At 52.3% G+C, this 27,506-nt stretch overlaps 11 protein-coding genes across 11 annotated transcripts; 5 read left to right on the top strand and 6 right to left on the bottom strand.

Moving 5' to 3' along the window:
• Positions 1-306: 306 nt before the first annotated feature.
• Positions 307-1,641, top strand: A1O3_04035 (uncharacterized protein; the record flags this gene model as incomplete). Its single annotated transcript, XM_007734166.1, has 1 exon — positions 307-1,641. One exon carries the CDS (start codon positions 307-309, stop codon positions 1,639-1,641), a length of 1,335 nt encoding a protein of 444 aa, XP_007732356.1.
• A 1,247-nt stretch (positions 1,642-2,888) lies between these two features.
• On the bottom strand, positions 2,889-3,497 carry A1O3_04034 (uncharacterized protein; the record flags this gene model as incomplete). Its single annotated transcript, XM_007734165.1, has 2 exons — positions 2,889-3,006; positions 3,271-3,497. 2 exons carry the CDS (start codon positions 3,495-3,497, stop codon positions 2,889-2,891), a joined length of 345 nt encoding a protein of 114 aa, XP_007732355.1.
• Positions 3,498-5,134: 1,637 nt separating this feature from the next.
• Positions 5,135-5,470, bottom strand: A1O3_04033 (uncharacterized protein; the record flags this gene model as incomplete). Its single annotated transcript, XM_007734164.1, has 1 exon — positions 5,135-5,470. The coding sequence occupies one exon, from the start codon at positions 5,468-5,470 to the stop codon at positions 5,135-5,137; it is 336 nt and encodes a 111-aa protein (XP_007732354.1).
• A 5,267-nt stretch (positions 5,471-10,737) lies between these two features.
• Positions 10,738-13,024, bottom strand: A1O3_04032 (uncharacterized protein; the record flags this gene model as incomplete). The annotated part of the gene is made up of 2 exons (XM_007734163.1): positions 10,738-11,981; positions 12,037-13,024. The coding sequence occupies 2 exons, from the start codon at positions 13,022-13,024 to the stop codon at positions 10,738-10,740; spliced, it is 2,232 nt and encodes a 743-aa protein (XP_007732353.1).
• Positions 13,025-13,501: 477 nt separating this feature from the next.
• A1O3_04031 (uncharacterized protein) lies at positions 13,502-15,942 on the top strand (the record flags this gene model as incomplete). The annotated part of the gene is made up of 10 exons (XM_007734162.1): positions 13,502-13,550; positions 13,605-13,658; positions 13,709-13,831; positions 13,879-14,453; positions 14,500-14,611; positions 14,666-14,936; positions 14,988-15,090; positions 15,137-15,445; positions 15,493-15,640; positions 15,692-15,942. 10 exons carry the CDS (start codon positions 13,502-13,504, stop codon positions 15,940-15,942), a joined length of 1,995 nt encoding a protein of 664 aa, XP_007732352.1.
• Positions 15,943-16,242: 300 nt separating this feature from the next.
• Positions 16,243-17,025, top strand: A1O3_04030 (uncharacterized protein; the record flags this gene model as incomplete). Its single annotated transcript, XM_007734161.1, has 1 exon — positions 16,243-17,025. One exon carries the CDS (start codon positions 16,243-16,245, stop codon positions 17,023-17,025), a length of 783 nt encoding a protein of 260 aa, XP_007732351.1.
• A 470-nt stretch (positions 17,026-17,495) lies between these two features.
• Positions 17,496-18,245, top strand: A1O3_04029 (ATP-dependent Clp protease, protease subunit; the record flags this gene model as incomplete). Its single annotated transcript, XM_007734160.1, has 1 exon — positions 17,496-18,245. The coding sequence occupies one exon, from the start codon at positions 17,496-17,498 to the stop codon at positions 18,243-18,245; it is 750 nt and encodes a 249-aa protein (XP_007732350.1).
• A 1,968-nt stretch (positions 18,246-20,213) lies between these two features.
• Positions 20,214-20,852, bottom strand: A1O3_04028 (uncharacterized protein; the record flags this gene model as incomplete). Its single annotated transcript, XM_007734159.1, has 1 exon — positions 20,214-20,852. The coding sequence occupies one exon, from the start codon at positions 20,850-20,852 to the stop codon at positions 20,214-20,216; it is 639 nt and encodes a 212-aa protein (XP_007732349.1).
• Positions 20,853-23,544: 2,692 nt separating this feature from the next.
• A1O3_04027 (uncharacterized protein) lies at positions 23,545-24,738 on the bottom strand (the record flags this gene model as incomplete). Its single annotated transcript, XM_007734158.1, has 1 exon — positions 23,545-24,738. One exon carries the CDS (start codon positions 24,736-24,738, stop codon positions 23,545-23,547), a length of 1,194 nt encoding a protein of 397 aa, XP_007732348.1.
• Positions 24,739-25,182: 444 nt separating this feature from the next.
• On the bottom strand, positions 25,183-26,361 carry A1O3_04026 (uncharacterized protein; the record flags this gene model as incomplete). The annotated part of the gene is made up of 1 exon (XM_007734157.1): positions 25,183-26,361. The coding sequence occupies one exon, from the start codon at positions 26,359-26,361 to the stop codon at positions 25,183-25,185; it is 1,179 nt and encodes a 392-aa protein (XP_007732347.1).
• Positions 26,362-26,717: 356 nt separating this feature from the next.
• On the top strand, positions 26,718-27,050 carry A1O3_04025 (uncharacterized protein; the record flags this gene model as incomplete). Its single annotated transcript, XM_007734156.1, has 1 exon — positions 26,718-27,050. One exon carries the CDS (start codon positions 26,718-26,720, stop codon positions 27,048-27,050), a length of 333 nt encoding a protein of 110 aa, XP_007732346.1.
• Between the last annotated feature and the right edge of the window lie 456 nt (positions 27,051-27,506).

Here is a 27,506-nt window from a genome sequence, read left to right as displayed (position 1 = left end):
TTTCCATTCAATGCCATGGTCGTTGTTGTTGGTTGGAGGAGGCAAAAGTTGGCATCTCGGACAAATCACCTGTTTGCCATTGGGACAGGTCCATCGCTACCGCTTGCCCAGCTATTTTGTAAGGCAATAAGCTGTCGCGTCATGCCCATATCCATCTCACCCCAGGCAAGGCTCTGACTGATTTCTTAAATAGCTAGCACAAGGGGCCTTTTGTGCAGTACGAAGCTACCACCCCTCTCCCAAAGTCTCCAGTCTCAGTATCTGTCACTTTCTACCGAGTACCTCCCTCCATCTTGATCCTCATCCATGTCACCGCACATGAGATTCAGTACGGCCGGCGATCCAGCTTCGCTGGCCGAAGTATGCAAACTGGCCTGGCACACGTTCTACGGCATGCAGAAGGCGTCCGAAGATTTTGAAAACCTACGGTTCGAAGTCTGGACCATCGCCATCAGTCTCGACTCACTACACAGCGTCGGCACCACCCCCGTACTCATCGACCGACAGCCAGACCGAGCACGGTGGGCGTTGACATTTTCCAAGATTCTGGCCTCGTTGGCATCTGCTCTCCGACCTCTCCACAGTTTGGTCCGACTCTATCTTTCCAGTCCGGCCAAAGATCGAGCATCCATCAAGAATTGGCTACTCCATTCAGACTCTACGTTTGAGGGGCTCACCATCCAGGACTTTCGACGGAAACTATCCATGCTTGTCGAGAGTCTCAACGTCTTTCTTTCATGTCTGACCCACGCCGAACTGGCCCGAGCCAAAAATGCCTCAGAGTCAGAAGAGTTTCGAGTCCTGTCCGAAGTCACGAGAAACGTGATGCACAAATGGGACCACGAAATGGCCTCAGGCATTCGGCGGCCGACAGAAAGACCGCCTCAACTGATCGAGGCGCCAGGATACGTCAATGACGACGTCAAAAGCTACATGATGCCGCTGCTGAACGGGGGTGTTGCCGGTTTCGGGCTTGGGATGCAGAGTCCCAAGGTGCAGCCGCCCACCATACGGCAACAACATAGCAACGAAGTTTCATCTCCATCTCCATCCCAAAAAGCCACCGTGCCGAACCTGGAAGGTATCGAACATGGTTTCCGTAACCACATGCACGCAATGCGGCGGATCCGGGAGCAGCTCCGGCAGCAGAAGATCAACAACAACCACCTATCGACGCAACGATCGACCCATTTCCCGGAAGTGTTACGAAGTGCTAACGACAAAAGTCCTGGTCTCCCCGCCCAGCTTCCACCCACGCCGAACACGCCGACGCTGCACCGTGAACTCACGGACTCAACACAATCATCATCGGACTTTTCAGGTGACTACGCCGACGCCTCGAGCAACAATGGCAGTTCGGAAGCCGACAGTGTCATTTCCAACTACCATCCCGAGGAGACAAAGCCGATTTTTACGGTCCAACCACCCTCGACCTTGACCTCAGGACCTCCTCGCAAGCGGAAGAGGCAGGCCCAGTTCCGGTTCAAGACGGGGCTGGAGGACGAGCAGACACACTCGCACCTCAGCGACGGTTCGGGCTCGGGCTCGGGCTCGGGCTCAGACGATGGCCGCGTCAGTCACTCGCAGCCCAAAACGGCGCTGCAACAGTTGTTGACTACAGTGTTGTTTTTCGACCAATGATTGTCAACACGAGGGACCGAATTGATGATTGAAAGAGTCGATGATTAATCAAGAACTAAGAACTGAACAAATAACCCAATAGGCCGAGACGATCATGGCGATGGCGAATGAAATGACCAGCAGGAAACTAATGGCCCATTCCCAGTCGTCGATACAGTTGATTGGGTTTTACTATTAGTATGGAAGATATTGAAATGAATGGACGACTCTCAAGGCTCTCGACCACAAGCCTCAAGTCACTTACAGACTTAGGCCCAGGCTTTATATCGACAGGCCAACAAACATGTCATGTTGACGCATCGGAACAGGCCCGCCGCTGTTGGGGTTGGGTCTTGCTTCTTGGAGTTTTCGATTGGATGGATTGGATTGGATTGGGTTAGGTTGACAAGGACAAGGACAGAGCAAAGGACATAATGGGCGCGAGAGCGTGGGAGTATGAGTGAGAGTGGGAATGCTTTTGATACCCACGAATTAACATGAACCATATCATCATCATCAATAGCAACAACAAGATTGATAACAATATTAACTCATCGAGGGTTATTTCTCTAGATAGTAGATAGGTGATCGCAGCACAAGTATCTATGTCCGCCTATCTTTGTCTTTCTCCATACGACACGGAGTCGAGTTGTAGTCGATATCATTGATGAGTCTCAAGAATGAGACTGGGAATATCTCGTCCAGACCATGGATGAATGGATGAATGGTGGATCGTCGATGTGGGAGTATCTAATATCACACCGTGCGTGATCGATCCCCGATCCTCGACCTTCGATCCCCAATCCTCGATCTCGATCCTCAATCCTCGATCTCGATCCTCAATCCTCGATCCTCGATTCTAGGGTCTAGGCTCTAGATTCTAGGGTCTAGATTCTTCCGGCACCCAGACCCAGCTGCTTGGAATCGACAAAGGCATCCAACTTGCGTTGATTGTAGACGTCGGCCTCGACTAGTTTGTGCCATTTCTACACAGAACAAACGGTCAGCGTAAGCGTCAACGGCAGTGGCAGTGGCAACGGCAGTGTCAGAGTCAACGTTAGAGTTAGAGTCAACGTTGGTGTCAGAGTCGTCGACAGAGTCAGAGTCAACGTTAATATCAGTGTCAACGTTAGGGTCAGAATCAACGTTGGTGTCAGATCAACGTTAATGTCAGAGTCGTCGACAGAGTCAGTGTCTGTCGCGTCGGAGATACAGTAGCTCAGAGACGGCCAGGCTAGCATCTCATCTGACGAATGCAGAGTCATGATTCATGAAGACACTAGGAGACTGGTAGCGCTCACCCCATTGCTCGTGACCTTCAACAGGGTCGGCAGGTTCGTCACGTTGAACGGCGGCTGTCGCCACGGCGAGTCGGGGCTCCTCCACCTATTGTTGCGTGGTCCATGTCAGCGGTGTTGTGTCTATGAAGCAAGCGGCAAAGCGGCAAAGCGAACAGCGAACGGGAACACCGGAAGTGATTCTCAGGCGGTGGGAGTAAGTCAGTCTCGGGAGTGGGAGTAAGGGAACACGGGGAAGTGATTCCCAGGAGTGGGAATGGGAGTAGTGGTGGGAAGTGAGAGTGAGAATAAGGGATCTGATCTGAACGGAAAGCATCGTCGTGTGCAGACTCGACTCGACTCTACAACTTACTCCTGCGGACTCCCCGCATAGACGACAGTAGCATTCCTCTCCGGGTCGGCGAATTTCTTGTTCAAGAACGGCTCGGCCTGTCGACAGTCGCCGCACCAGCTTCGTCCATTCGTCAGGCCGGCGTACACGACCAGGAAGGCGGGTTCGTGCGACTCGGATGATGCGGCTTGGTCGGCGAGACTGCGGGCCAGGGCGGCGGGTGTGAGAGTCGTGGGTTGTAGTGGCATTGTGGGAACCAGGAACCAGAACCGTGGGGAGGGGTTCAAGATACTGATACTGATTTGATTGATATATGTCGAGATCAGTATCAGTGTCTGTATCAGTACCAGTGTTTGTCTGTGTTCGTGTTTATATCTGTGTCTGTGTTGGTGTTTATGTCTGTGTCTGTGTCTGTGGTTGTGTCTGTGGTTGTGTCTGTGGTTGTGTCTGTGGTTGTGTCTGTGTTCGTGTTTATATCTGTGTCTGTGGTGTTAGGGATCAGGATCAGGATCAGTATCTACCATCAATCAAGTCCAAAGTGATCGAGCGGAGTTGGTCGTTGCACATTTAAGCAAAGAACGAGAAGGGACGGAAGATGAGGACGGAAAGATGATGAAGATGATGATGATGATGATGATGATGTGATATGGCGTGGGATTGATGGCATCAACTTCAACTTGAAGGCTTGGGCATAACGCCGCATCGCATGATTGGGTGGAAGGTTGCTTACTACGCAGTACAGTATACGTACGGAGGACGGAGTATGTGATTATAAGAGTGACTACAGAGTGACTACAGTACCTATAGAGTACCTGTAGAGTCCCTACGTACCCACAGAGTACCTACATTGTGCCTATAGTGTAACTACGTACCTACAAAGTACCTAGAGGTATACACTCTGCATGGGCGGTATTGGTATCATATACAGGCATAGGTACCGACACTGACACTAACACATACACAGATACTCACACAGACACAGACACAGACACAGACACAGATACAGACACAGACACAGATACTCACACAGACATAGACACAGTATCCGTACATCAGATCAATTAGTGGCCGCTACATCAGTCTCGAGGCACTATGTAGTAGGCAGAGGTCAAGGTAGCTAAGATCTCTCTCTACCTTACCTATAGGTAAACCACGTACAGTGTACGGATACTGTGTACAGTGTACTCCGTACGAGTACGAGGACGAGGACGAGGACGGTAGCCTTAGACATGGCGGGCTGGAAGATACTATATCGCCATCACCATCACCATCGCCGTCGCCGAGCAATGACGATAGACGAGCGTCTGGCGGTATCATTGTATGGCAATATGGTACGGCCATCATCACATGGTTAACTACCTACTTAACTGAGAGGCACATATATGAGAGGTACTTCACTACCTAACTAAGGTGAGGTACCTCACAGTACCCAAGTATACCTATAGTACCTACCTACTTAAGAGTACGAACATGAAATTGGAAAAGACAAGACAGCCAACATAGATAAAGTAGTGGTGGATTCATTAGATTATTGGATTCTATACGGTAGTAGGTACCGAGTATACGAGTCCCCGTGCTATCACTGCACATGGTATCACTGTGGCCGTGGCCGTGGCCGTGGCCCAGTCCTGGCCTTTGTGTCTCCGCACAATCTGTCCATGTCCATGCCTGAATTTCATTTCATTTCCATCCAAGTTGGCCTTCGTTAAATCAAATGTGGTCATAGACCTGCGTGACCCGAACGGCAGTTGATAAACGCCAAGGGCTAATTAAGCGCAGGTCTGGGGTCATCTCGTCTCTTGGCGTGTATGTGTGTAAGTGTGTGTGTGTATGTGGTTGTGGTTGTGGTTGTGTATCAGAACAACCTCTCAGATTCGTGCAGCTCTCAGATTCGTGCAGCCTTGGCCGTCTTCGAGTGCTGCCAGTCCTCCCACATGGAATCGAACTTGTCGAACCAGGCGTTGCCGTAGCCGTGCAGCGCGGGCGTGACTTCGGCGGTGGGACTGGGCAGTGGTTCCGAGTTGGCTTCGGCCGCCTCTGCTTGTGCTTGAGTTTGTGCTTGGGGTGCCGTCTCGGGCGACTCTGGTCGCGACTTGGCCTGTTTCTGCTGGTGGAACTCGAGTGCCAGGCTGCCGAGGTTCTCGAACCAGCTGTCGCCGTAGTTGTGCATCGAGGCCAAGGAGATATCGGACACGCTGCTGCTGCTGGATGTGGTCGTCATATTGGCAATGGTTGGGGTTGTGGTATATGTATATGTTATATTGGTTGTAGAGGTATAGGTATTTGTTATATGGTGGTGGTGTGGTGTGGTGTGGTGTGTGGATGAATTGGTGAGTGCTCTCGAGGGTGAGAGTGATAGTGTATGTACTGCTTTCCTGTAGTGTGATAGATGCTGAAGGAGGAGAAAGAGTCGGGGGCAAGAGTGCTCGAGGCGATTCATATACTCTGGCGCCAGGGCCTAAAGGCTGCCTAGGCTGATAGTATTAGCATTAGCATCAACATCTCAAGAGTCACAGCCAGACCCGTCCGGGGTCCAGGGGGGAAGGGAAACCCATCGCAACATCGGAACCGGGGGTTTTGTCGGTAGTCCAGAGGAGAGGAGAGGAGACAGAATCAGAGTCAGACTTTCGGAGGATCCGCCCGGTGGTGTTAGTGTAGAGGAGTAGAACCACCGACCACTCCACCGACTCTGCATGTCCTACCACATCTGGACAGATCTTCAGCCTTGGGGGAGCTCGCCTACTGTCGCTTGGCCTGCTGATGGGAGGCATGGGTCGGTGGCAGGGATGCAGATGCAGATGCAGAGCAAAAAAATGCACATGCACAGCGACGCCTGCCCCTGCCCCTGCCAAAACCCCTGCCCCTCAGCCTGGCGGGCCAGCGCCAGCCTTAGCTTCTGGAGCCTCTGGAGTCGGAGCCTGGCCTCACCGCCGATATCTCTCTCTCTCTGTGGCATACCTGGAGAGTCGGCGTCTGCCACGTCGCTCGCAGCGGAGAACCTAGAGGGTCGACAGGCAACACCGTTGTGAATGAGAATGTCCCAGTCAGTGCCAGTGTGGGTGTGCTGGTGTCCACACTGGCACTGACACTGAGACATGTGCTTCTTTTTCCTTTTCCTGTTACTCCAGCGGCACTCGGTGGCTGTCTTGGGAATTCGATGGCTGACGCGTGAGCATGCAATCATACCACAGGTAGCCACAGGTAGCCACAGGAGCCACCGAGAACCACCAGAAACCACCAAAACCCGCTGAGCAGCGGAGACGGCGAAGAAGGCGGGCTCCGCCATGGGAAAATGGCGCGGGATCTGGATTGTTCTAGGGGCTTATAGGCTCTGTCGCCGACGGCCCGGGCGCGATTGTTATGATTATTTAGGCTTTCAGGGTCTCTTTCAGGGCTCAGAACCCGGCTCCGGCTCCGGGCTTAGGCTCAGGGTTCCAAGGCTAAGGCTAGGCTAAAGGTCCTTAGGCTGTCGGGACAATAATCACGCCAGTGCCAGTGCCAGTGCCCAGTGCCCACTACAGAATACTCCGTACAACTGCCAGCGCACCCGGGCGGTTGGATTTCTCTTTCTCGGTCTTGGACCCTGTAAAAGTCAGAAGTCACCGTGACCGTCGACAGAATGCCTGACTCCTTACTAGGGGCTAAGGCTGCCTTATTATTAATTGTTAACACTGCTCGGGAATCGCCGTCGCGTGTGATGGTAGTAGCAGTTCAGTGGCAGTTCAGTGTGAGTTCAAGGTGAGTACGAGTACGTAGGAGTGAGATTGGACTGGGCATCCTCAGGCCGGGACTTTTATCCCTCATGTGTTACGTTCATCCTGACCACGACCACGACCACGACCACGACCACGACCACGACCACCTGAGGTACATGGTACAGTACTCTGCTGCACTGCCCTACCCTGCCCTGCCCTGATTTAACCCGACTTGATGCGTAGATATCTGGTATCTATCCGATATGTCCGGCCTGCGTATTGTACATGTGGTCAGGAGACGGAGACGGACACGGAGACTTCGTCGGTGATAAGGAACGACGACGGGCTAATATTTCCTGTTTCCCTCAAGCCTCCCTCTCCCTCTGGCACCTCTGCTCTCCACCATCCCTAGCCAGCAGCACGCAATCCAACCTTTCTCTCGCACGACGGACGGATCAATAATGCGAAGAGAAAGGGAAAAGGAACAGAAAAAAACTCCATCTCTACACCGCATATTGAAAGGGTGGGTTCGGTGGACAACTAGCACAGTGGACTATTCATTTGGGATGGGAACAGTCCAGTCCACCGACCACCCACTACCCACTGGACTCCGTAGTATTTAGCATTAATATTAGTATTCGCTTTCGCACTGCTCGAGCAATGCCCCACGAGATCTGACAGTAATTTTCCGTGTGCAAATTGGTCCCATCTGACACTTGACACTGACAGATCCAGCCGGCGAATCTAGATGGAATGGAACAGACGTCTCCGTAGGCGTATAGCGCTGTGCTACTACCAATCCAGAAGAAAGATATCTGCCTACCCATCCATCTGGCCCGCATCGCTTGCACCTTCCAGAGCATTCATTGAATATGGTGTTCGAAAGGGAAAAACTCGGACCGGTTCGTCTGAGATATATGGGTATGTGTGTGTGTGGTATGCCCGCCCCTATCGTGGAGGCCGCCCTATACAATGTACATCCAGAACTACCTACTTAAGGTATAGTAGGGACGGAGTACTCTCTATGTATCTGTACAACAACACCTGAGGAAGCCTGTCTGGCTGTCGACCCCTGGCACTATACTGCACATGTGACAGTCGACCTGGCAGATTTCTTTCTGCCAGTACCTCCCATCACTAGTCACCGTGAATCATTCACCTTGATATATAATTCAACCGCATTTCTCTCCAACAATTGGGAAACTGCCTTGTTTGGGTCCGCTGGTGTACCTGCAACACCTCAGAGACGACGGCTAAGGACGCGGTACCGATTGGGTTCGAAAGAACCACTGGTCGTGGTTTCACTTCCCTCCAAGCATTGTGGGTGCTTGGAGGAAAAAGTTTTTTGCACTTTCGAACCGAGAACTTGTTGATGACCTGGTTGGTGGGTATTTTCGTTGTGTGCGTTCGTTTGCGTGGTTGTGCGGTTGTGGTGTGGTGTGGTGTGGTGTGGTGTCGACGGTGTCGATGGTGTGGCCCGCGGGTTACAGACAGTTTCCAAATTCCAGGCCTCTTCTCTGTCTCGTCCGCCATATCAGCCGAGTTGCATCATGTTCTCTATCACTCTCAATCTCACGCCGAGCCAGGTATGGGTCGCCAGTCAGGACGTGCGATGTGTGGTATGAGCCATAAGCCATGAGGTGATATTCCGCGTGAATGGTCGCTCATCTGACGCATCTTGTGCTCCAGTAGTAGGTACTCTGGACCCCGAGCCTTGATTGCTGCTCAATTGCCAGTAAGGTATAGGTATAGGCAGGTGACTTTCGCCACCTCATACCGACCGACTCTGGAACAGAGGCAACTGTGCGGCCGCGGCCGCGGCCAGACAACGCCTTCGCTTCGCATGGCTGACCCCCGGCTCGTGTGGCAGCGAGGCACAATGGCAATGGTCTTCGGTCCGTCCGGCGTGTTGGGCGACGGCCCGTTCGACATGTTCATGGTGCACATCGCCCTCATTGCAGGCCGGCGGCAGAAGCCAGTCGCCACAGTTGGCATTGATCTCCAGATCGCTGTCTGCGTCGACCAAGAGCCCAAGACGGCCTCTGGTATGCATTTTGCGAAATTGAACCCTCACTTGCTTGCAGACGAGATTTGCTTGCACTTGAGAAGAGGAGGCAACCCGTGAGCCCTGAGCACTGAGCTGGGCAGCAGGTCCGGACTTTGAATTCCACTCGCTCAAACGAACATGTCATCCGCACGGCCGGTACTGGGGTCCTAGTATCCGTTTCGCTAGGGAAAGCAGGTGCGAGAGAGAGTTTTTTGGCACTTCAAGGGTCGACCCGGGTCAGGTCTGCCGGCAGCGTGGGCTGAGATAGACATACATAAATATCAGGGACTCCCGTCCCCTGTCCCCCGTTCGTTCCCAACGTTCCGGCGCTGCATCAATCACATCAGCGTTCTCGCCCACTCCCCCTAGAAGCCACGTTCTTGGTTCGTGAGCCACAATCGCCCGGTGCCGGACCTCATAGGCTGTCGGGCGCTGCTCGTATCTTGGGTGGCTTCCTAGACCCGGTCACGTGGCTTGACATCACACCACTCGTGCATTTGTTTCAGGATCGTCCGGAGGCTGAGCCGGTCGAGACCCTTTTTCCTGTTGCCTCGCTCAGACAGATGTCGATATCGTTCGATGGTGGACCACACTACACTACACCCCCTGGCACCTAGCCTGGCACATTGCATAAGGCCCCGGATTTATGCTGGAGTATGCAGGTGTATGGATATAGGAGTACAGATGCGGACCGCTCTCGCCAGCCATGATCACCACGCCAAGGTTACAGTGACAATTACAGTGTGATGTTGATGTGATGATCCCAGAGCCAGACGCCTAGTAGTAGCTGCCGGCCGGCCCTCAAGGCTCAAGTAGTGTATCCGTACATACTTTGTACTACTGGAGGCCCGCTGACTGTGATATGTGTCGGTGGGAGTTGTTGACGTCAACATCTCGACCCATGGACAGTTCCAGTTCGCCGTGGTCTAGAATGTCCATTTCGATTCAAGCAGTGTGACCGGTTTAACCATTTACCAGGTGGCACAGGTAGCTAAGCTGCTGCTCATTCAATCAAGACCTAAGGACGACACATCCCGTTCCAGTTCTTCAAAGGTCAAATGGGGTCGATTGAGTGGGACGGAGGCCTAAATGTTAAATACAGAGGACTTGTAGAATCTTGTGCCCAAGACTCGTCATAGGCGGGTCGCGATCTCGATCTCGATATGGGTCAGGTCCGAGGCTGAAGCTCTAAAGGGGGTGTCACCACTACCACTCCCACTGACCCATCGACCACTGGCAGGCTGAGAGAGACCCGCTCTTGTTGGTGGTCCTGGACTCGTGCTCCCTTGTCCTGTACCGACCATACCTTCTCACGCCTCATTGACTGTGACGAAGACGACTTTCTTAGCTAGGGGAGGATGTGGAAACGGAAGATGTCCGCCATGCTATGCTCTGAAACATGAGCACACAAGGCAACGAACGGGAAAGAAACGCCTCAGGCGTCTTGCCCTGCCCCGGGAAGTTGTCCGTGATGCCGCAGAAAGCTGTCCATGTTGTGCTAGTGCTAAGAAGTCTGCCTATGTATGGCGCATTGAAACAGCAATACACCCAGCCTTGTCTGCACCCTTGCACCGAAACCGAACCGGAACCGGAACCGAAACCAAACTCGCAAATCCCTGAATATCATGACCGCTTTTTTGCCTCCGCTATCTTGTCGACAAGACAAAGTTGTTCAGCTCCCTGGGAATGTCTCTGCATATTCGGTATCTTGCACTCACTAGACCTGCTGGCGTTTCTGAAAAGATATTAGAATTCAAAACCACCTTGTGGGCCGTGAGACAACATGCTTACCGCTTTCTTGCGAGTCGATGGTTCACTCCCCGCATCGTCTTTGGGAGGGGGCTCTTCAGGACCCGAACCCTTGTTCTTGCGCTTTTTCTCCGAATGCTGTGTTGGAGGCCAAGTAAAACTCTTGGACATCTCTCCCTTCTGCTGCTCTGGACACTCTTCCTGTATGCCTAAGCCCTTGCGCTTTTCTAGCCCCTCGAAAGACTTATCAACTTCGCCCATCCAATATGGCAAAACAAGACTCGGGGATGAGGGAGGATGCGTAGTCGGCGCGCTGTCGTGAGTCCAGGAACTCGGAGAAGGCGAGATGGAGGGACCCTCTCCGTTCATATTCTCAGATTTGATAGCACATCGCTCACGTTTTGCTTCCGCCTGACTTTCCAACGGGCTAAGTCGGGATCGACCGGGCTTAAAATTGAGGTCGGGTGCGCAGATGAGTGACATATGATTTTCCTTTTGTGCTGGCACTCCTGGGGTGGCCGGTCGAACATTGGTCGAAGGAGACTGTATGAACGGGTCAAGGAGTCTAGCCTGGTGCTGGGCTGGGCTGCTGTCTGGAGGCTGCTCCGTGGCAGAGGTCGCATGTGCTCTGGCTGGGGCTGCGGTTGGAACTGGCTCCGATTGTTTTGGAATTTCCTGAGTTGTCAGGCCCAAATCCTCATCCGCAACCACCCAGACCACGCCTTTATGCAACACTTTGATCCTGTCGTAGTGTCTCCCACTGTTATCTCCACATCTCCTAACCATGGGTTCGATCACCAAGTCTATGGCTTGTCCGTCAATGCCGATCAGTTTCGGGTCGCGCCCATCATCGTCATCGTCGTCTTCTTTCAATTTCATTCCACGGTGGGGGTCGAAATGCTCATGCTTGACCTCAAATAAAGGGTCTGGCATCTCGTTAAGAAAGAATGCTTGGACGACAGGGTGATGGAGTGCCAACTGGGAAGACAGTTCAAAGGCGTCTGTGACAAGCTGGAGAAATTCGGCTCTGCGGGTTTGTCGATCCTGTTCATCGACAGGTTTGAGGAGAGCCCCGTATGTCGGAAAGAATCTATCGCAGGTAGTCTGACAATGTTTTTCGCGTACCTGCTTTCTATGTTGGAATAGTTCCGACTGGGCCAGCTGCTCAGGCCCGGACACTCGTGGTGGCTCGAGAGCACGGAGGATGCTCACCCGGGCCAGATTTGACGATTCCATGGACCCTGAGACGGGTCAACAAAATACGGTGTGTGAGCCACCGCCATAGGGACAACTCACCTAGCTCGGCCAGTCGTATGAATGAACCCATCGCCTTTTCCACATTCATCGTTGAGCCATTAGCCAAGAGTCCCTTGAGGTTTGCAAATGGTCGTTGGAACGTGTTCTCGCAGACAAACTGGTTGACTAGGGCATGAACGATGGTCTTTGGACGAATTTCCTTCTGCTCAACAGCCTGCACGCAGCGCTCCGAGGCAAACGGCTGGGCAGAATTGGCTGTAAGGTAAGTCACAGCTTTCTGGTGCTGCTGCTCGCTTGCTTCTCTCCATGCTTTGAAGGACCACTTGTACGAAAAGAGTCTGGTTTCTTGGAAAATCCGATCTAAATCGCTGCTGACAACATCATCGGGAATTACCTTCATGTCATTGTCATCGGCGCCGACTAGGTCGAGTTTTTCACTGCAGATCTCTCGAAGATTCCCCTCGAGCGTGTCGATCTTTTCTCTTGCTTTTTTGAGTTGAGAATTGAGATTCTCGTTCTTTTCTTTTGCTTTTTTGAGTTGAGAATTGAGATTCTCGTTCTTTTCTCTTGCTTTTTTGAGTTGAGAATTGAGATTCTCGTTCTTTCCTCTTTCGCTTTTGAGATGAGAATTGAGATTCTGCACCTGCACTCTCAAAGCCTCTTTCTCCCTGTTTGATTCGTCCAGATTTTCCTCAAGTGATCTGACTCTCTTGCGGGCAGTTTCAAGACTGGCTGGGAGGTTCCTACGCTTGTTTTTGAGGGTCAGATTGTCGTTCTGAGCTTCCGCTGAGCGTGTGTCTGAACATTCTTCCTCGTAGTCCTTGTCTGAGTCATGGTCTCCATTTCGTCTTTTCGTCGGCACGTCGTCTTTTTCATCCGAATATTGGCTGGCAAAATTGGCAACTGATGTCGAACCGTTGCCTTTGATCGTTGCCTGGTGGCGTAGTCTCGTATCACGACGGTTTGTCTGACATTCTTGACCGGGAAGTTGGCAGAGTCTCTCCGTCTCCTCGATATCGCTGGCCATTTTGGTTTGCACTGCCACAGCTATTGGGAAATAAGGGCCAGTCGTGGTGGGCCAGTCGTAGTGGAAATTGAAAATAGCAATGGATAGTAGTAGGAAAGGATGCGAGCAGAGAAACCCGAGTCTTGGTCAAGGAGATGAGATAGCCTCGCAATGAGCAAGCCCAACGAGGAGAGGTAACGAGGAGAGGTAACGAGGAGAGGTAACGAGGAGAGGTGAAAGTGAAATGAGCTGAGTTAGAATCAAAGTGTTAGCAGCGTTAACGGCGAAGCATGTGATAGTCGGCCGTACCTATATATCTCAAGGAGCACCTCTTCTTGTCTTCCTCTCTCTCACACAACACACCTCCCTTCCTCGCCTCGACTCGCCTCATCTCCTCTCCCATTCCTTTTGACCAAAGATACATGGCATTGAGGACTCTACCACTCCCTCGTCCCGCTTTTCTTTCTCGTTCGAGGCAACCAGGGCATATCCAGCGCCATGCCTTCGAACATCCTGGGCATCAAGGACACTGTTCCTCGCGATGACGGTAAGGCACAGAGATCAGTGATACCGAGGCCGCTGACAGTTCTCGATGAAGCAGAGCTCAAGGCTAGAACGCCCATCAAGTCCCCAGCACTGAAACGCAAGAAATCCAGTAGGCAAAGATCCATGGAACACATGTGAGCCGTTAGTCTGACCGCTCAGCATGTCCACTCAGTCCTGAAGAAGCCGAGAGGAAACGGGAGCTTAAAGAAGCTCTAGAGCAGAGACGTGCCGAGAAAAATAGCAGAATAGTTGTCGGTATCGATTTCGGGACCACGTTTTCAGGTATCTGCACATGGAGAAGATTGATGAGATAGTACTAAGCTTTGCAGGTGCTGCATATGGCAGCACGACGAAGTCATGGAACGACGTGGTTGTCATTTCAAGATGGCCAGGAGAACGAAACGACATTCTTGAAAAGGTCCCCACTCGTTTGGCCTATGGTATCGAAAATCAGTCTTCCACCGACAAGTGGGGATATGATGTTGGAAGCGGCCAGAATACATGCCAGTGGTTCAAACTGTTACTAGACGGAGCCTTGAACAAGACCGACTTCGATGACCCATTGCTGGAGAGAAGCATGGGAAGCAGTCTGATGCACTTACCTGAGGACAAGACTGCCATGGAAGTTGCATCGGACTTTCTGAGCAAGCTGTATTGCCATGTCATGGACTCGATCCAACAAGTCATTGGGAGAGTAGCGGTCGAGAAGACTGCAATTCGCTTCGTGGTCACTACTCCAGCAACATGGAGTCTGGCAGCGCGCCAAGCGACTCGTGAGGCAGCCGAAGACGCTGACATTGGCAGTCGTGATCGCGATGACATCGTCATGATTGACGAACCTGAGGCGGCAGCGATTTACGCCATCAAATCAACGATGTCTGCATTCGACGCTAGACCTTTCCTTGTAAGTGTATCGCCGTCCAAAGATGGGTCCGCCTAATTCTGAGTAGCCAAATACTTGCATCATGGTGGTGGACATGGGTGGCGGTACTTGCGATCTGTCGACTTACCGCCTGGTCAGAATTGATCCCCTGCAAATTGAAGAGGCCTGTGTCGGCCAAGGTAAGTCCGGAGTCAACAAGGTGGTCACAAAATTCAGGTCTGACCTTCGTTAAGGGGGGAAATGTGGGGGAACCTGGATCGACCGGAACCTGAATAAGCTTCTTGAAGAACGATTCGGTCGTGCATTCAGTGAGCTTCCTCTGAGCAAGACTGGAGCAGGCAGTCGCTTCATGGCAGCTTTCGAAAGCGTCAAAAGAAACTTCAGCAATGAAGTCGACGCCGAAAAGGTGTTCGAGCTGCCATTGAAGATGCGAAAGCTCGACGAAGACGATCCGGTCGTCGCGGCGTCCTATGACTTTGATGAAGATATGGTGAAGATCACGGCGTGAGCAACTCTCATGGTAGCCAATCAGGAAGAAAGCTCACTCAATATCAGAGCAGATGTGGAAGACATGTTCGAGCCAGTGGTGACAACCACGTTTGACTTGGTCGACAAGCAGCTCAGCAGGACCAAGGAAGCCAAAATGCCTCCTGTTCGAGTATGAATAATTCCTCTGCGAGGGGAACCAAACTGACTTTGAGCAGGCAATGGTACTTTGCGGGGGGGTGGGATCATCGCCCTATGTAAGGCATAGGTTCGAAAAGTACATCGACGAGAATCTCAAAAGCAAGGTCGAGCTTGTGAGCCCGCAGAGGCCGTGGTCCGCCATAGTTAGAGGAGCAGTGATTGCGAATCTTGAGAAGTCACCAGTTTCCTTCCGACGCTGCTGTGATAGCATCGGGTTTACCGTGCATCAACAGTTCGACCCATCGAAACACAACCCGGCTGACCAATTTGAATGCCCCGAGCTCGGTTTACGAGCTAGAAATCAGATGTGTTGGTCGGTTCTTCGGGTAAGTAGCCAACCATCTTTTGTCGGTCGGTTCTAACAGAACAACAGGGCGAGAAGGTGTCGACCAACCTAAAAAAACAGGTCAAATGCTACCTCGTCATCCAAGACCCCGAAGTGGTGAAGGAAGAACACCTGGTATACCAGGATGTTTATGCATGCGATAAAAAACTGGCACCACAGCGTCTTGACACTTCTGGTGAGCGAGCTTTGGCTTTTTGCGGAAACCACCAAAGCTGACTTGATACAGTTCGGAGAATCGGCAGGCTCAAATTCGACTTGACATCACTTGTCAAAAGTGAACAGAATCGCATCGACAACGACACGGGCGAGTATCCGGCCAACTTCAACTTTGACGTCTGCCTCGAGATGACGCTGGGCTCACAGAAAGGCACTCTGGAGCTGGCAGCCAAGTCGGGAAGAAAGAGACTGGGCAGTGTCACTATCGAGTATGAGAGCGACGCTGCATACAATAATGGCGTCAAGGTGTCAGGAAAATAAGGCGAGATTCAAGTGTCAGCGCGCGATGGAGATGGATAAAGGAAGATGAGTTGCTGAAGCGAGGATGCATTGGACGGCACGTGATGTCATGAGATCGCTTATGTCAGCGGAGTGCTCTACCGTTGGTGCCGTGCTACCATTTTCGGCTTGGCCAGGAACATCTTCAAGCTCAGGATGATCGGGGAATTGCTTGCTGTGTGTTGTACGGAACTACGAGCCCAGGCATTGCTCCTAGCGCAACTGGCTACGGCACGACAATGATACTTTGCTACTCACCAGACTTCATCCACATGTCCTGGCATGAATAATGACGCCGTCCCCGTCCTCTTGCCTGGTCCAGAGCAGGGCACGCTCCGCGCTCGCGATACGAAGATCGACCACATTGATTCCCTCCTACGCACACTCGATAGCCTGATCTTCCTCCAGCTGGGCATCTTGTATCTCTGCGACAACCTTACCTTCTTCTTGTTCCTACGCGCCTTTTCCCAAGTCCTACACGTACGACAGTCGGAGGCGCTCCAATTCCCACCCGTCATCTTCGCCAACCTATTATGCTTCGGGACCCATCTCCTACAACAGAGGCCTGAGACCAAGTATTTACATGGCGGGCTGATTGTTGATTTTGTCGGGGATCTGGCCCCTTCGAGATGGAGGGTGCTGCTACTAGACCTGATTGTCTTTGGGTTGCAACTGCTCATGCTGGTGGTCGGGCATGAAAAGACAGTTGTTTCAGGGAATACACAAGTGCAAGAAGAATCACAACCACAAGATATAGAAAGCGAGGAGGCTGGTCGACTTCGGTCACAACCCCAAGACCCACCATCCGAAACGGCGGACGGCATTGAACTACAAAGTCTGTTACCCGACCGAGCCAGCGAAGATCGGCCAGCGCATGCAGCGTTGAAGCTGGACACTCAAGGGGACGATCTGATTGTGCTGGATATGAAAAAGGGACTGAAAGCCCTGCTGAGGAGACCTCCCCAGCCTACTTCGCCTGCAATGGACAGTCCAGCAGCTCGCGCAGGATTCGCGAATATGTTGGCGAGGATCGCTGCGGCAAGGGTACGGGCAGGGACGGCTTGAGTGGAAGGAGGTCACAGTACTTGGATAAAGTACACAAATCATGCCACGCCGTACCAGCCGAGCCCGGCACGTACATGTATGATGAAACTATTATGGGGATTCGCCGCAGGTAGCCATGATCCCCAAATGTCCATAGAGATGTTTGACTGAGACGATCGCAATGCTTACATGGCAAAATCAACCCGCTAATGTCTGCAGTATTCTTCCACGCGGTAACCCATGATTCGGTGATGCCCAAACACGACACGTACCTACCAGGTACCTTAGTATGTAACATCAAGACGTAGGTACTACTAGGTAGCCTCGTATTCGTCTTCATCCGGCAAGCCTCGTCATCGGGGTTTTGTGCGGCAATACTCCCCCGTAGAGCCAGCTGCGCTACCAACCTCAAAATGCGTGATACAAGACCACTCCGGATTCTGTTTCCTCTTCTTTGACGCGACAAGTTTCCTTCGTTGTCCATTTACAAGATGCGGCACTTACTCCGCGCAGCCCCTCGACTGTCGGCGCCTGGATCCGCGCGAGCCTGCTGGGCGAGTCTACAGAATGGCAGCCGGCCACGGCACTATTCGCGAACATCCAGTCCACCCACGTCCAGCTGGCTGCCTGTGCCATTTGTGACCGAGACGATTGGCGGGATGAGCCACACGACCGACCTGTTCAGCCGGCTCCTCAAAGAACGCATCGTCGCGGTGTACGGCGAAGTGGACGACCGCATGGCGGCCACGGTGACGGCATCCCTTCTGTACCTCGAGGCCGACAGTGACCGGCCGATCTCCATGTACATCAACTCGCCCGGCGGGTCGGTGACGGCGGGCCTGTCGATCTACGACTGCATGAACTACATTGTCCCGGAAGTTTCGACACTGGTGTTGGGCCAGGCGGCGTCGATGGGCAGTCTGCTACTTGCGGGCGGCGCCCCTGGTAAGAGATATTGTCTGCCACATTCAAGCATCATGCTGCATCAGCCCAGTGGCGGCTATTTCGGGACGGCGGCAGACATTGCGATCCATGCGAAAGAGATTCTTCGGATTCGCACGCAGCTGAACCAAATCTACGAACGACACCTGACCGGCAAGAAGAAGATGACTCTTGAAGAGATCGAGAGGATGATGGAGCGCGACTATTTCCTTAGCGCCCAGGAAGCTTTGGAGTTAGGTGTTGTGGATGAGATCCTTGCGAGCAGGAAAAAGGGTCCGGAGAGTGAGGAGGAGAAATGAACGGGCAGGAGAGACACATATTCGAGATGGCCCTGGATTGGGAACCCAGAAAAAGGCAGAAGCCATAGCCGTGGAATTGTACAACAAGAAAGACTGGACTAGGCTAGGCGGTCCAGGTCAGATTTGGATGCCATGTACACTACTCTGCTCTCACCTTCGGCATGGGTGGTTATCTGGTATTGATCCCACAGACTCTCCTCAGCCAGTCATCGACATCGACATCGATACTCATCCACTTCAGCAATCTATTGTTGGGAAGGACGTACCGTCGGAAGATGTTTGGACGCAGGAATGTGGAAGACGCCGAGGTTGTCCAGGAAGCGGATACCTATTGTCGTCGTGGTGGTTTACAGTGGCGAGGCGACCACCCAAAGCAATATGGTGGTAGCGATGGCTGATTGTCGTGGTAATTGTGGTGGTGACCAGGTCACGATGATGGAAGTGGTGCTGGCGTTGACAATGACATTGACGGTCATCTATGATGGACCAGCGCCCTCAACTACCTCATCGAACATAGGAGCTGGATGGATTAGCCAGACCATCATTTCCCACTTGGTCTAGGAAGCCTAAACTCATCTCAACCCTACCTATACCTAATGAAACAACCAGTCCAAAAATTAAAGTGCCTCCAGCATTGCGGCTCCATTCATTCATTCGAACCACTCACTGTACAAGTCTAAACCCCCGAACCGTGAATAATGTCCTCTGCGGGACGGGGACGTCTGAGGTGGTGATTGATGTCTAAGGTGGTGATTGATGTCTAAGGTGGTGATTGATGTCTAAGGTGGTGATAATTATTATTATTGGCAATTAATTAGTCTCGCTCAGCTCACATCTTCCCAGTATTTCACGCCCTCCTTCTCAGGCTCATCCTCATCCTCATTGTCAGGGCTCGCAACTCTCCTACCCCTACTCCTACGTTCATTACCAACTCTGTAACATATATGTCGTGTTGGGTGAATTGAATTGAATTCGCGGAACTGTTTAGTCAAGAGTCGTGACTACGTTGGTTAGTATAGGATAGTAGTGGCTGTGGCAGTAGCAGTAGCAGTACACAATAGGTAGGTATCTAGCCCCCGGTATGCTTAAGGCGGGACTTAGTCCTAGGGCTTGCGAAGATTGAAGATGTCATCGCAGATTAAAGATTCAAGATTCAAGGTTGTAGATTCAAGATTCAAGATTCAAGACTCAAGACTCGAGATTACAGACTCAATACTCAACATTCAAGACTCAAGACTGAAAAGACTAAGATTCAAGACTAAGATTCAAGACTAAGATTCAAGACTCGAGATTACAAGTTCATATGATATGTCCAGTGTCGATTCCACCACGACTGACTCGAATCGATTTCAATCCACTCCAGCCTCCAGCCAGCCCGGGACAATCCAGTTCAAATCGACCCTGCACGTCACGCTCAAATCATTCGAAAACGCCAGCTTTGCCAAGGAACCGTGAAGAAACGACGAAAAGCAGGTATGGGTTCTGGATACATACTGTACTCCGTACTCTACACGCCGTTCCTTCCTGCTCCAAGGTCATGTAATTGAGAAAATATTATGTGGGATATAGGATATGGGATATGGGATGCAAAAAGACCCGTCGCTCATTCAATCAAAGATCCCAACCGGCCAACCCACCGGCCAGCGTGCTATCAGGGGATGTGTTTTTTTTCTCTCCTTTGCGTTTGTTACAGCATAGCATGTCCATGTGTCCCAGTGTGTTTTCAAGCCAAGCCACACCGTGTGTTCTCTCCCTGCTCATGTACGACGGGACCGGCAGATGGTTGGAAGCGATTGAATAGCCGGCCTTCCCTTAGCGCTGTATCCACGCGTCCCAGAACACCACCCGACCCTGGCCAGTTCATCCCTTTTTGTTGCCGTTCAAGATGTTGTTATGATGGTAGCAAGGTCTCGTAGATCGGATCTCAAGTGACAGGCCGAGACCGAACAGGAAATCAAGACCAAGCATTTATTTCCCGAAGCCACCAGCAGGGGTTGGCAGCCCGTACTCGTACGCAGTGTAGATGCCGATGGGGCATTCATCTTGATCTTGGAAGAACCAGAAGTTGGTGTCGTTGGTCGTGGTCAGGCCCGCCACGCACGAACCGGCACCGACGAAGCATGGGCCGACGTCGATGGTGTAGGCGTTGCCGGGTTCCATGTGAACGGCCGGGAAGGGCGGGAAGGGACCGGGAGCGGGCTGGTTGTTCCAGGTGGTGTCGGGACCGGGGCAGCTGCCTGGGTTGTAGCCGGTGAAGAAGAAGCTGCCGGCGCCCTCGTACTCGAAGGTCGAGGTCTTCAGCTGCGACAGAGCCGGGAAGATGAACTCGAGGGTGCAGTTGGCGTCGGCCCGCTCGATGGGCACGTCGAAGCTGAAGATGGAGCCGATGTCATTGGGCGTGAAGACGCCGTTGTACTGAGGTCCGAACTTCTTGTCGGGCTCCGACTTGGAGATCTGGGTGATGTAGTGAGGGAACTCGAATTGGCCGGCTTCCAAGTCGCGAGGGCAACCGCTATCCCGTGCCGTCAGGGCACGCTTGCGCAGCACTTCTCCGGGGTACGCGGCGGCGAGGCCGGCGAGGATGGCGACGGCGGCGAACGACTTCATCTTGTCTGTGTCTGTGTCTTCGGTCGGCTCAATGGACGGCGTCTGGGTGAATAGTATTAAGTATGGGGTGTACGTGTATTGTTGGACGTCAAAAAAGGACGGGCAGACGGGGTCGACTTCAAGCGAATGACGATGACGAATACCGAAGAAGAAAGAGTGATGATCGAGAAAAGAGGAGAGACTGGAAAGGAGCTGGGGAAGCACGCGGTAGATAACAGGAGACGGCCTTTTGGTGGCTGTCATGTATCATGGTGATCCTCCAGGGAGATTGGCTCTGGGGCGGGTTCCCAATAGCCGGTGCCTCTAACTTACAGCGAGCAGTGGTGCCTGATAGACTCTGGAGTCTGGCAGCCGTCACAGAAATAAATCAAGCCCCCGGCTAGACCGAAGTGGACGTGGGCCGACAAGGCTGAACAACACAGAATAGGCGAAGTCAACGGAACACTGCTAGTCCACACTCCAGAGAAAGCCAACAGCCCTGAGGCCAATAATAAATTTCCAGCATACTAGCAGATCAAGGTTCAGTGAGACACGGCTCAGACTGCAGCGGCTCCATGCTAGTCCGCACAGCTGGTTCGGCGGCTGACAGGAGTGACAAGTGGGTGGCATGCGATGCGATGCTGATGCTGCCGGCCGGTTTGCCAGCAACCATGGACCGTGGACGGCAGACGGCCGGTCGGTGGATGCTTCCATGTCACTCTGCCCAAGAAGCTTTTTGGAGATTGAGGCTTGTTTGGACAAAAAGCCAACCGGGTATCAAAGTTGGAACCAAGGCAGGAGGATGGGGGCTGCGCGGTGTGAATTTCTGACACAACTTTCATTGGGAGAATAGATGACAGTGGCTTTGTGGCGTTGCGACCATGCCCGAGATGTTGATCGCCTTGCGACAGGTCCAAAGGAGCCGGCATAAGCGAGAGTAGACATGTTCCTGGATCCACCGTCCACCCCGTGTCCCATGTGTACTAGTCCTCCGTACACACTTCCAGACTGAGTATCTTTTGCCCGTCAGCCGCACGCAAGAGAGTGTAACGAGTCTTTTTCTCTCCTTGCTGTGTCGGGACGCGGATATTGATACTCCGTACTCTGTAGAATCCAATCCCGTCGGACAGTCAGTCCATCAACTTCCATCTTGCCCGACTTGTGGCATCTAGAATCGACAGGCTCGCGTCGTCACAGGGGAAGGGAACACTGGCCCTTGGTCCTACTGGTGTGACACGGTCAGTGTGCTGATGTGTTGATGGTCAACAAAGGCAGATTGCAGGTGGAGGGCTGAGGGGCGCCCTCTAAGCTCTGGCTCTCACGGATCCCTACTGCTAGTAGATTAGAAACTCGCGCCAAACACAGACGGCCGCACTTTAGATTGAACGCAAGCCACGCACCTGGCCACGGGCCTCCAACCAGCGTCGCGTGGAGGAATCGGGCTCGGGCCCATATTGATGACACTGAGGCCCATGCGCCTGAGGCACGCCTCAAAAATAGAAACCCGCCAAAACAGCATTCTTGAGTGTATCCAGATCTTTTGATCTTTTCTTTGTGCCTGAGCAAATTTGTGAATGAATCTACTGCCTATCATAGTATGTGGGCTCGTAGCGCTCGTCTCTCGCTCGGTTCAAATGTACCGATCGTAGATACCGTACTCCCCCGAACTTATACGGAGTAATCCGTACAGTATAGCATGTACGGATACCTCTGTTGAGGTCGGTAGATACTAGTAATTAGATACAGATCTACTAGTACGGAGTACGGCAGTAAGCGATAGCGATTTCTACTCTGCAAGGTAGAGGGCTTAGGCGTCGTGGCTGACGCTCGCTGATCTGCCAGCTCGCCACCACCCGGCATCTGGAGAGAACTCGGACTTGGTAAGCGCTCTATACGAGAATGAAAGATTAATCGACATGGCCAGACTCCGAGAGACTCGCGTAGACTTCTAGAGGACAAACATGTCTTGCGCCTCCCTTTGCTCATCGGAGCTGATGGTCTGCTGTCTCATTCACTCTGTGCCTGAGCTCCATGAGACTTGTTCTGTGGCAACATACTGTGCGACCCATGAGCAAGTTTGTTCGTTGGTTTTCTGCCGCCGATGAGGATGAGGATGAGGATGAGGCTTTTCTCGCCTGCAAGGACCTTTGCCGGTTAGACTCTATGGACAGAAATAATTCGTTCCGTTCTTAGCAAGCAAACGCGCTTTCCCTCCCGAGGAAGTACCTGGTCCTCGGCCATTGAGACATTGCGAAGGGTGCCTTTTTTTGCCTTGCCAGTCTTTTTTCAGATATACATGCTCGGATTCGTCGTTCGGGGTGGGAGCTTGCGCCCAGGGATTCCCACGGCATCCCAGACCTGCCCAGTGTCGTCCCCCAAAATATCACCTGCTCCTGCCTGGCTCATGCGGCCCGCGGTTCGGAAAAGGTGACAATGAATTATTCTGCGTCAAGAGTACTCCGACAGAATGAGCATGGCAGACCAGTTAGTCTGTCTTGATACTGTGATCGTTTTCACCCTCTCAAATTTCAGAAGATCCACTAAGTCGTTGGCAAACCGACCTTTCAGCAAATTCCCCTCTGGCTCCGAAACGCCATCGCTAACGCAGCGAGATGATATGTGCCTTAAGCATAAACCTTGTTTCCAGGCCATCCATTTTCTTCAGTGAACGGAAACATGTCCATTCTACTCCGTATTCTCTCATGCCCAGTGATCATGCGGCCAATATACCAGCAATTTGGCACGACATGTCTAGCATAACGAGTTCTTCGTCAACTCCATCGACGAGCCTCTTGTCGAACTCGGAGAAGATCTGCGTCAACTTGTATTTCTTCTTGGTTTCCACAAGATCGTCAAAGACAATCTTAGAGTACAGACTTGATAGCAGCTCATTCGCGGCGTAACCTGATGCCGTGATGTCTGTGATCTCCGCGGCAATGCGGTTATAGTTGCTAGTGTTGCCCTTCTTCAGAACGCTGAGGAGTTTGTCAGTTGACTCTGGGGGAAAGGTTCCGGCAAGTTCGTCAATGTCGGAGATGCTGATGCTCCCGGATGACAAGCCTGTCTGATCATGGTCCTCCATCTCCTCGTCCGAGTCTTCGGTCACGCTCCGTGCATTCTTGGGTGCCCGCGAGTTCGATTCAAGGTTGCCAACTCCCACAAGTCTAGCAGCACTCTGGAGAATCGTGATGGCTTTTCGAAGATCCCCGTCTGAAACCTGCAGCGCCCGCTCGATTACTCCTTGCTGATATTTGACGTTTTCTGCGGTCAGGATCTCTTCGATTCGAGCGGCAGCCTGGCCGCCCTCCAGGGCCCGAAAACGATATTTCGAGCATCGAGAGGCGATCGGATCGAGAATCCGGCTCACGTAGTTGCAGCACAAAGCAAACCTAGTCGTGCGAGCATGTATTTCCATCGTTCTTCTGAGTGCGCTTTGGGCGTCGGACGTGAGTTGGTCGGCCTCGTCGAGTAATACAACCTTGAACGGGGGGCACGGATATTTTTCTCGATACTGCTGTGATGGATTTACTAAATGCTGACCCGCAAACTGCTTGACGCGTTCCCGGACAACGCTCAGTCCCCGTTCGTCTGAAGCGTTCAGCTCGAGGACCCGATGCTTCATGAGTTCCGGGCCGAACAGCTCTCGACACAGGGCCAGGATGGTCGAAGTTTTGCCAGTTCCAGGCGGGCCATAACACAAGAGGTTTGGCAGATTCGACGCATTGACCATTCGCCGCAATATGTCGATGGCATGATCCTGGCTCTTCACTTCTTCAAGGCTCCGAGGCCGATACTTTTCCACCCATGGCAACAGCGCTGGCGTTGGGCCAGCCAGCTCACTTGGCTTAGATTTCGAACTTGAGGCAGCGGCAGCGGCGCGAGCTTTGTTGTCGAAGAAGTTCGCCATAGTGATGGGCGGTTTTGGGCAACAGTGCGATTTCGATCTGCTATTTCCGGGACAGACTGGGAGTCAGAGAAGGTTGACAATGACAGAACCACGCGGGAGGTCACCAAGTCATTGCTGAGGTGATCAACGCTGCGGAAGAGGAGTGAGGTTTATTGTAGGGAACTTGCATCCTTAAAGTCCCAAAGTTAACAGTCAGACTGCGACGCGCTCAACTGCAGAGGTCGCGTACTGAGAGTAGAGTGGGCTTGGCGCGCGTCACGGACCTATCCTACAGGTACACGTGATTGACAAGGCTCCAAGCACAGGGGCCACCTTGCCTTGCCCAGTGTACGGAGTACGGAGTCCTGGATTCGAAGTCAGACAATACATATATAAAGCTTAAACCAGCGGGAAATTGCTGGCGGTTCCGAAATGAACAATTTCATGCTATCGTGTCGCCTTTCATCATAGTTCGTCCCTCGCTGTCCGAGTTTCCACCTCTACCTCCATCATCCGCTTCAGAGAATTCCGGGGTTGTTCTTCTTGAGCCTTACGTTCCTCCTCTGTAATATCGTCGATGTTGGTGGCCCCATCCTCCGTAATCTGGCCAACTTTCTCGACCATACTCTCTGGTTCCACCGGTGGTTGAGCAGGCCTTCTGTCCCATCCTCCGCCTTTGGCTGGTAATTCCACACTCCGCGACAGCATGACGGGATTGAGCGTTGGCATTCCTCTTGCATTCATTCCAGGCATAGATATAGAAAGAGACGGTACTGGAGCTCGCGATGGTGCCAGGTCCGATCGGCCAAGCACTGCTGTCCCAAGAGACGACAGAGACCACAGCAGGATACGGATTGGCCACCAGATGAACAGCATCATGGGTCCATACAGCAGCCTTCTGTAGAAAAGCCAACATATCGTTGCAGCCAATAGATAGAACGAGCTCCTCAAGAACCATGTGTCCGACTTAGTACTGCGCACAAGTTGAGTCACGAAGCCCCGGGAAGTCTTCAACAAGTCGGTCGTCCCCGAATAACTCTCTGTGAGAGATTCGAGAGCCTGTTGACTCTCCTCCAAAGTCTGCTGTGCAAATTGTGATCGTGCTAGTTCTCCCTCCAGCTGATTATGCACTCGACGCAAGGCCATAGTAACATCCTCTGCGGCCCGCAGTGCCAGCTCATCCTGTGTCAACTTGTCGTGTGTTGGGCGGGTGCGAATATGCCCATCGGTCTTTCGATCCGCAAATAGCTGCTCCCTCTGTTTCCTCTTTTCCTTGTCAAGGTTCTTCTTCGCCTCAAGCTGTGCGCGTCTGAAATTCGTCCTGGCGATCTTCAGGTCCTCGGTGAGTCGGGCTAGCAGGTCTGCATTTCGTTCGCGCTCGCTTTCTCTGTCTCTTCTGTGAAGAGTATCACGCCGTTGTATTGGTATGGAATCATCCTCAGACTCTTGCCTGAGAATCTCTAGGGTATCTTCTTGTTCTTTCAAGTTGTCGTGAATCTCAGTTGCAAGTTCGACTCGCCGCTCGTCTGGGTCTCCGTTACTATATGAGGCGGCCGAAAATTTCCGCAGTTCATGGATTAAATTCAAAGTTTCCCTGTGCGCATCTGCAAGAGCTTGGAGGCGTTGACCTAGCGAAGCAGACATGTTGGATCACGGATGCAAGAGACAACTTTGAGCCACCGCAGTCGAACATGAGGACCTTAAGTCAAACCAAGATCGGCGTGTGCAAACGGTGCAAACAGGCGGAAATCCTTAGCGTAGATTTGCTCCGAAGATCCATCGAAGCACTGCACATCTCGCAAAGGAATGCTCATTTGAAAAGAACCACCCTTCTGTGCATGAGCATCTATACTCCTCCTTATCGGCGTCGCTCTCTATATTTCGGTTCTGCTGTGATTTATTCTCCTTGGTACTTTTGCTATCTCCACCTCGAATAAGTCGGCGACCGTCTCCTACCAAATAATACATACTCCAGAGTCCGTACTACAGCCGCATCCAGAATGATAACAACATATGTCACATCGCTGAAAGTCGCTTTCAACCCTTTTTTAGCAACATCAAAGGTGCCCAGATTGTTCCTGACTCTTCTCCCGCCGGAAGCACACAAGACCATCAAGATCACCACTGCACAATTCCCGCGTACGTCAACGGCGTCAGCGCTCTTGGAATTAGGATTCAAGGATGGAAAGACAATGAAGTACACCTGGGAAATTGAGTCTTCATCCGCAGAGGACAAGACTACAAAGACGAAAAAAGTGGGCTTGAACGATATCGTAGAGGAGGTGAATAGGCACGCAAGAGGATTGGCTAGGAAGGAGGAGCTGACCGGTTGATCTGAACCAAGCAACTGGGATGGAGACGAAGGGTTGCGTTGCGAATAGGAAGCCCAGCACGGTCGAGCCGACATTCTCAGCATTCTCGAAAAGTGATACAGTTCCAACTTGTTAGAGCGAGCTTAACGGAGCGAGCTTAACGGAGCGAGGATCAGCGTACTTGTCAACATCATATGCTCGAAAGAAGACAACCCTCAATGAGACACACATTCGAGCTCTGGAGAATCGCAAGATTCCGGCGACCACCCTGTCGGAGGAACTGCCAAAGCCTCACCAGGTGGTCGAAGATGTCCTTACGTACTCCGAGGAAGACGTAGCGTTGAGCATCACGATACTATGTCGACACATTATGAATACTCCTAGTGTGCCAGCGGATGAAACATTCCCCTCGACTCATCAAGCACGGGACCCAAAGAAATGGCGTTTTCGCCATCGTACATAGCATTAGGGACTGAC

This window comes from Capronia epimyces (assembly GCF_000585565.1).
Source record: "Capronia epimyces CBS 606.96 chromosome Unknown aczIQ-supercont1.3, whole genome shotgun sequence".
Taxonomy (NCBI): domain Eukaryota; kingdom Fungi; phylum Ascomycota; class Eurotiomycetes; order Chaetothyriales; family Herpotrichiellaceae; genus Capronia; species Capronia epimyces.
This window is presented reverse-complemented; position numbering and strand designations above follow the sequence as displayed.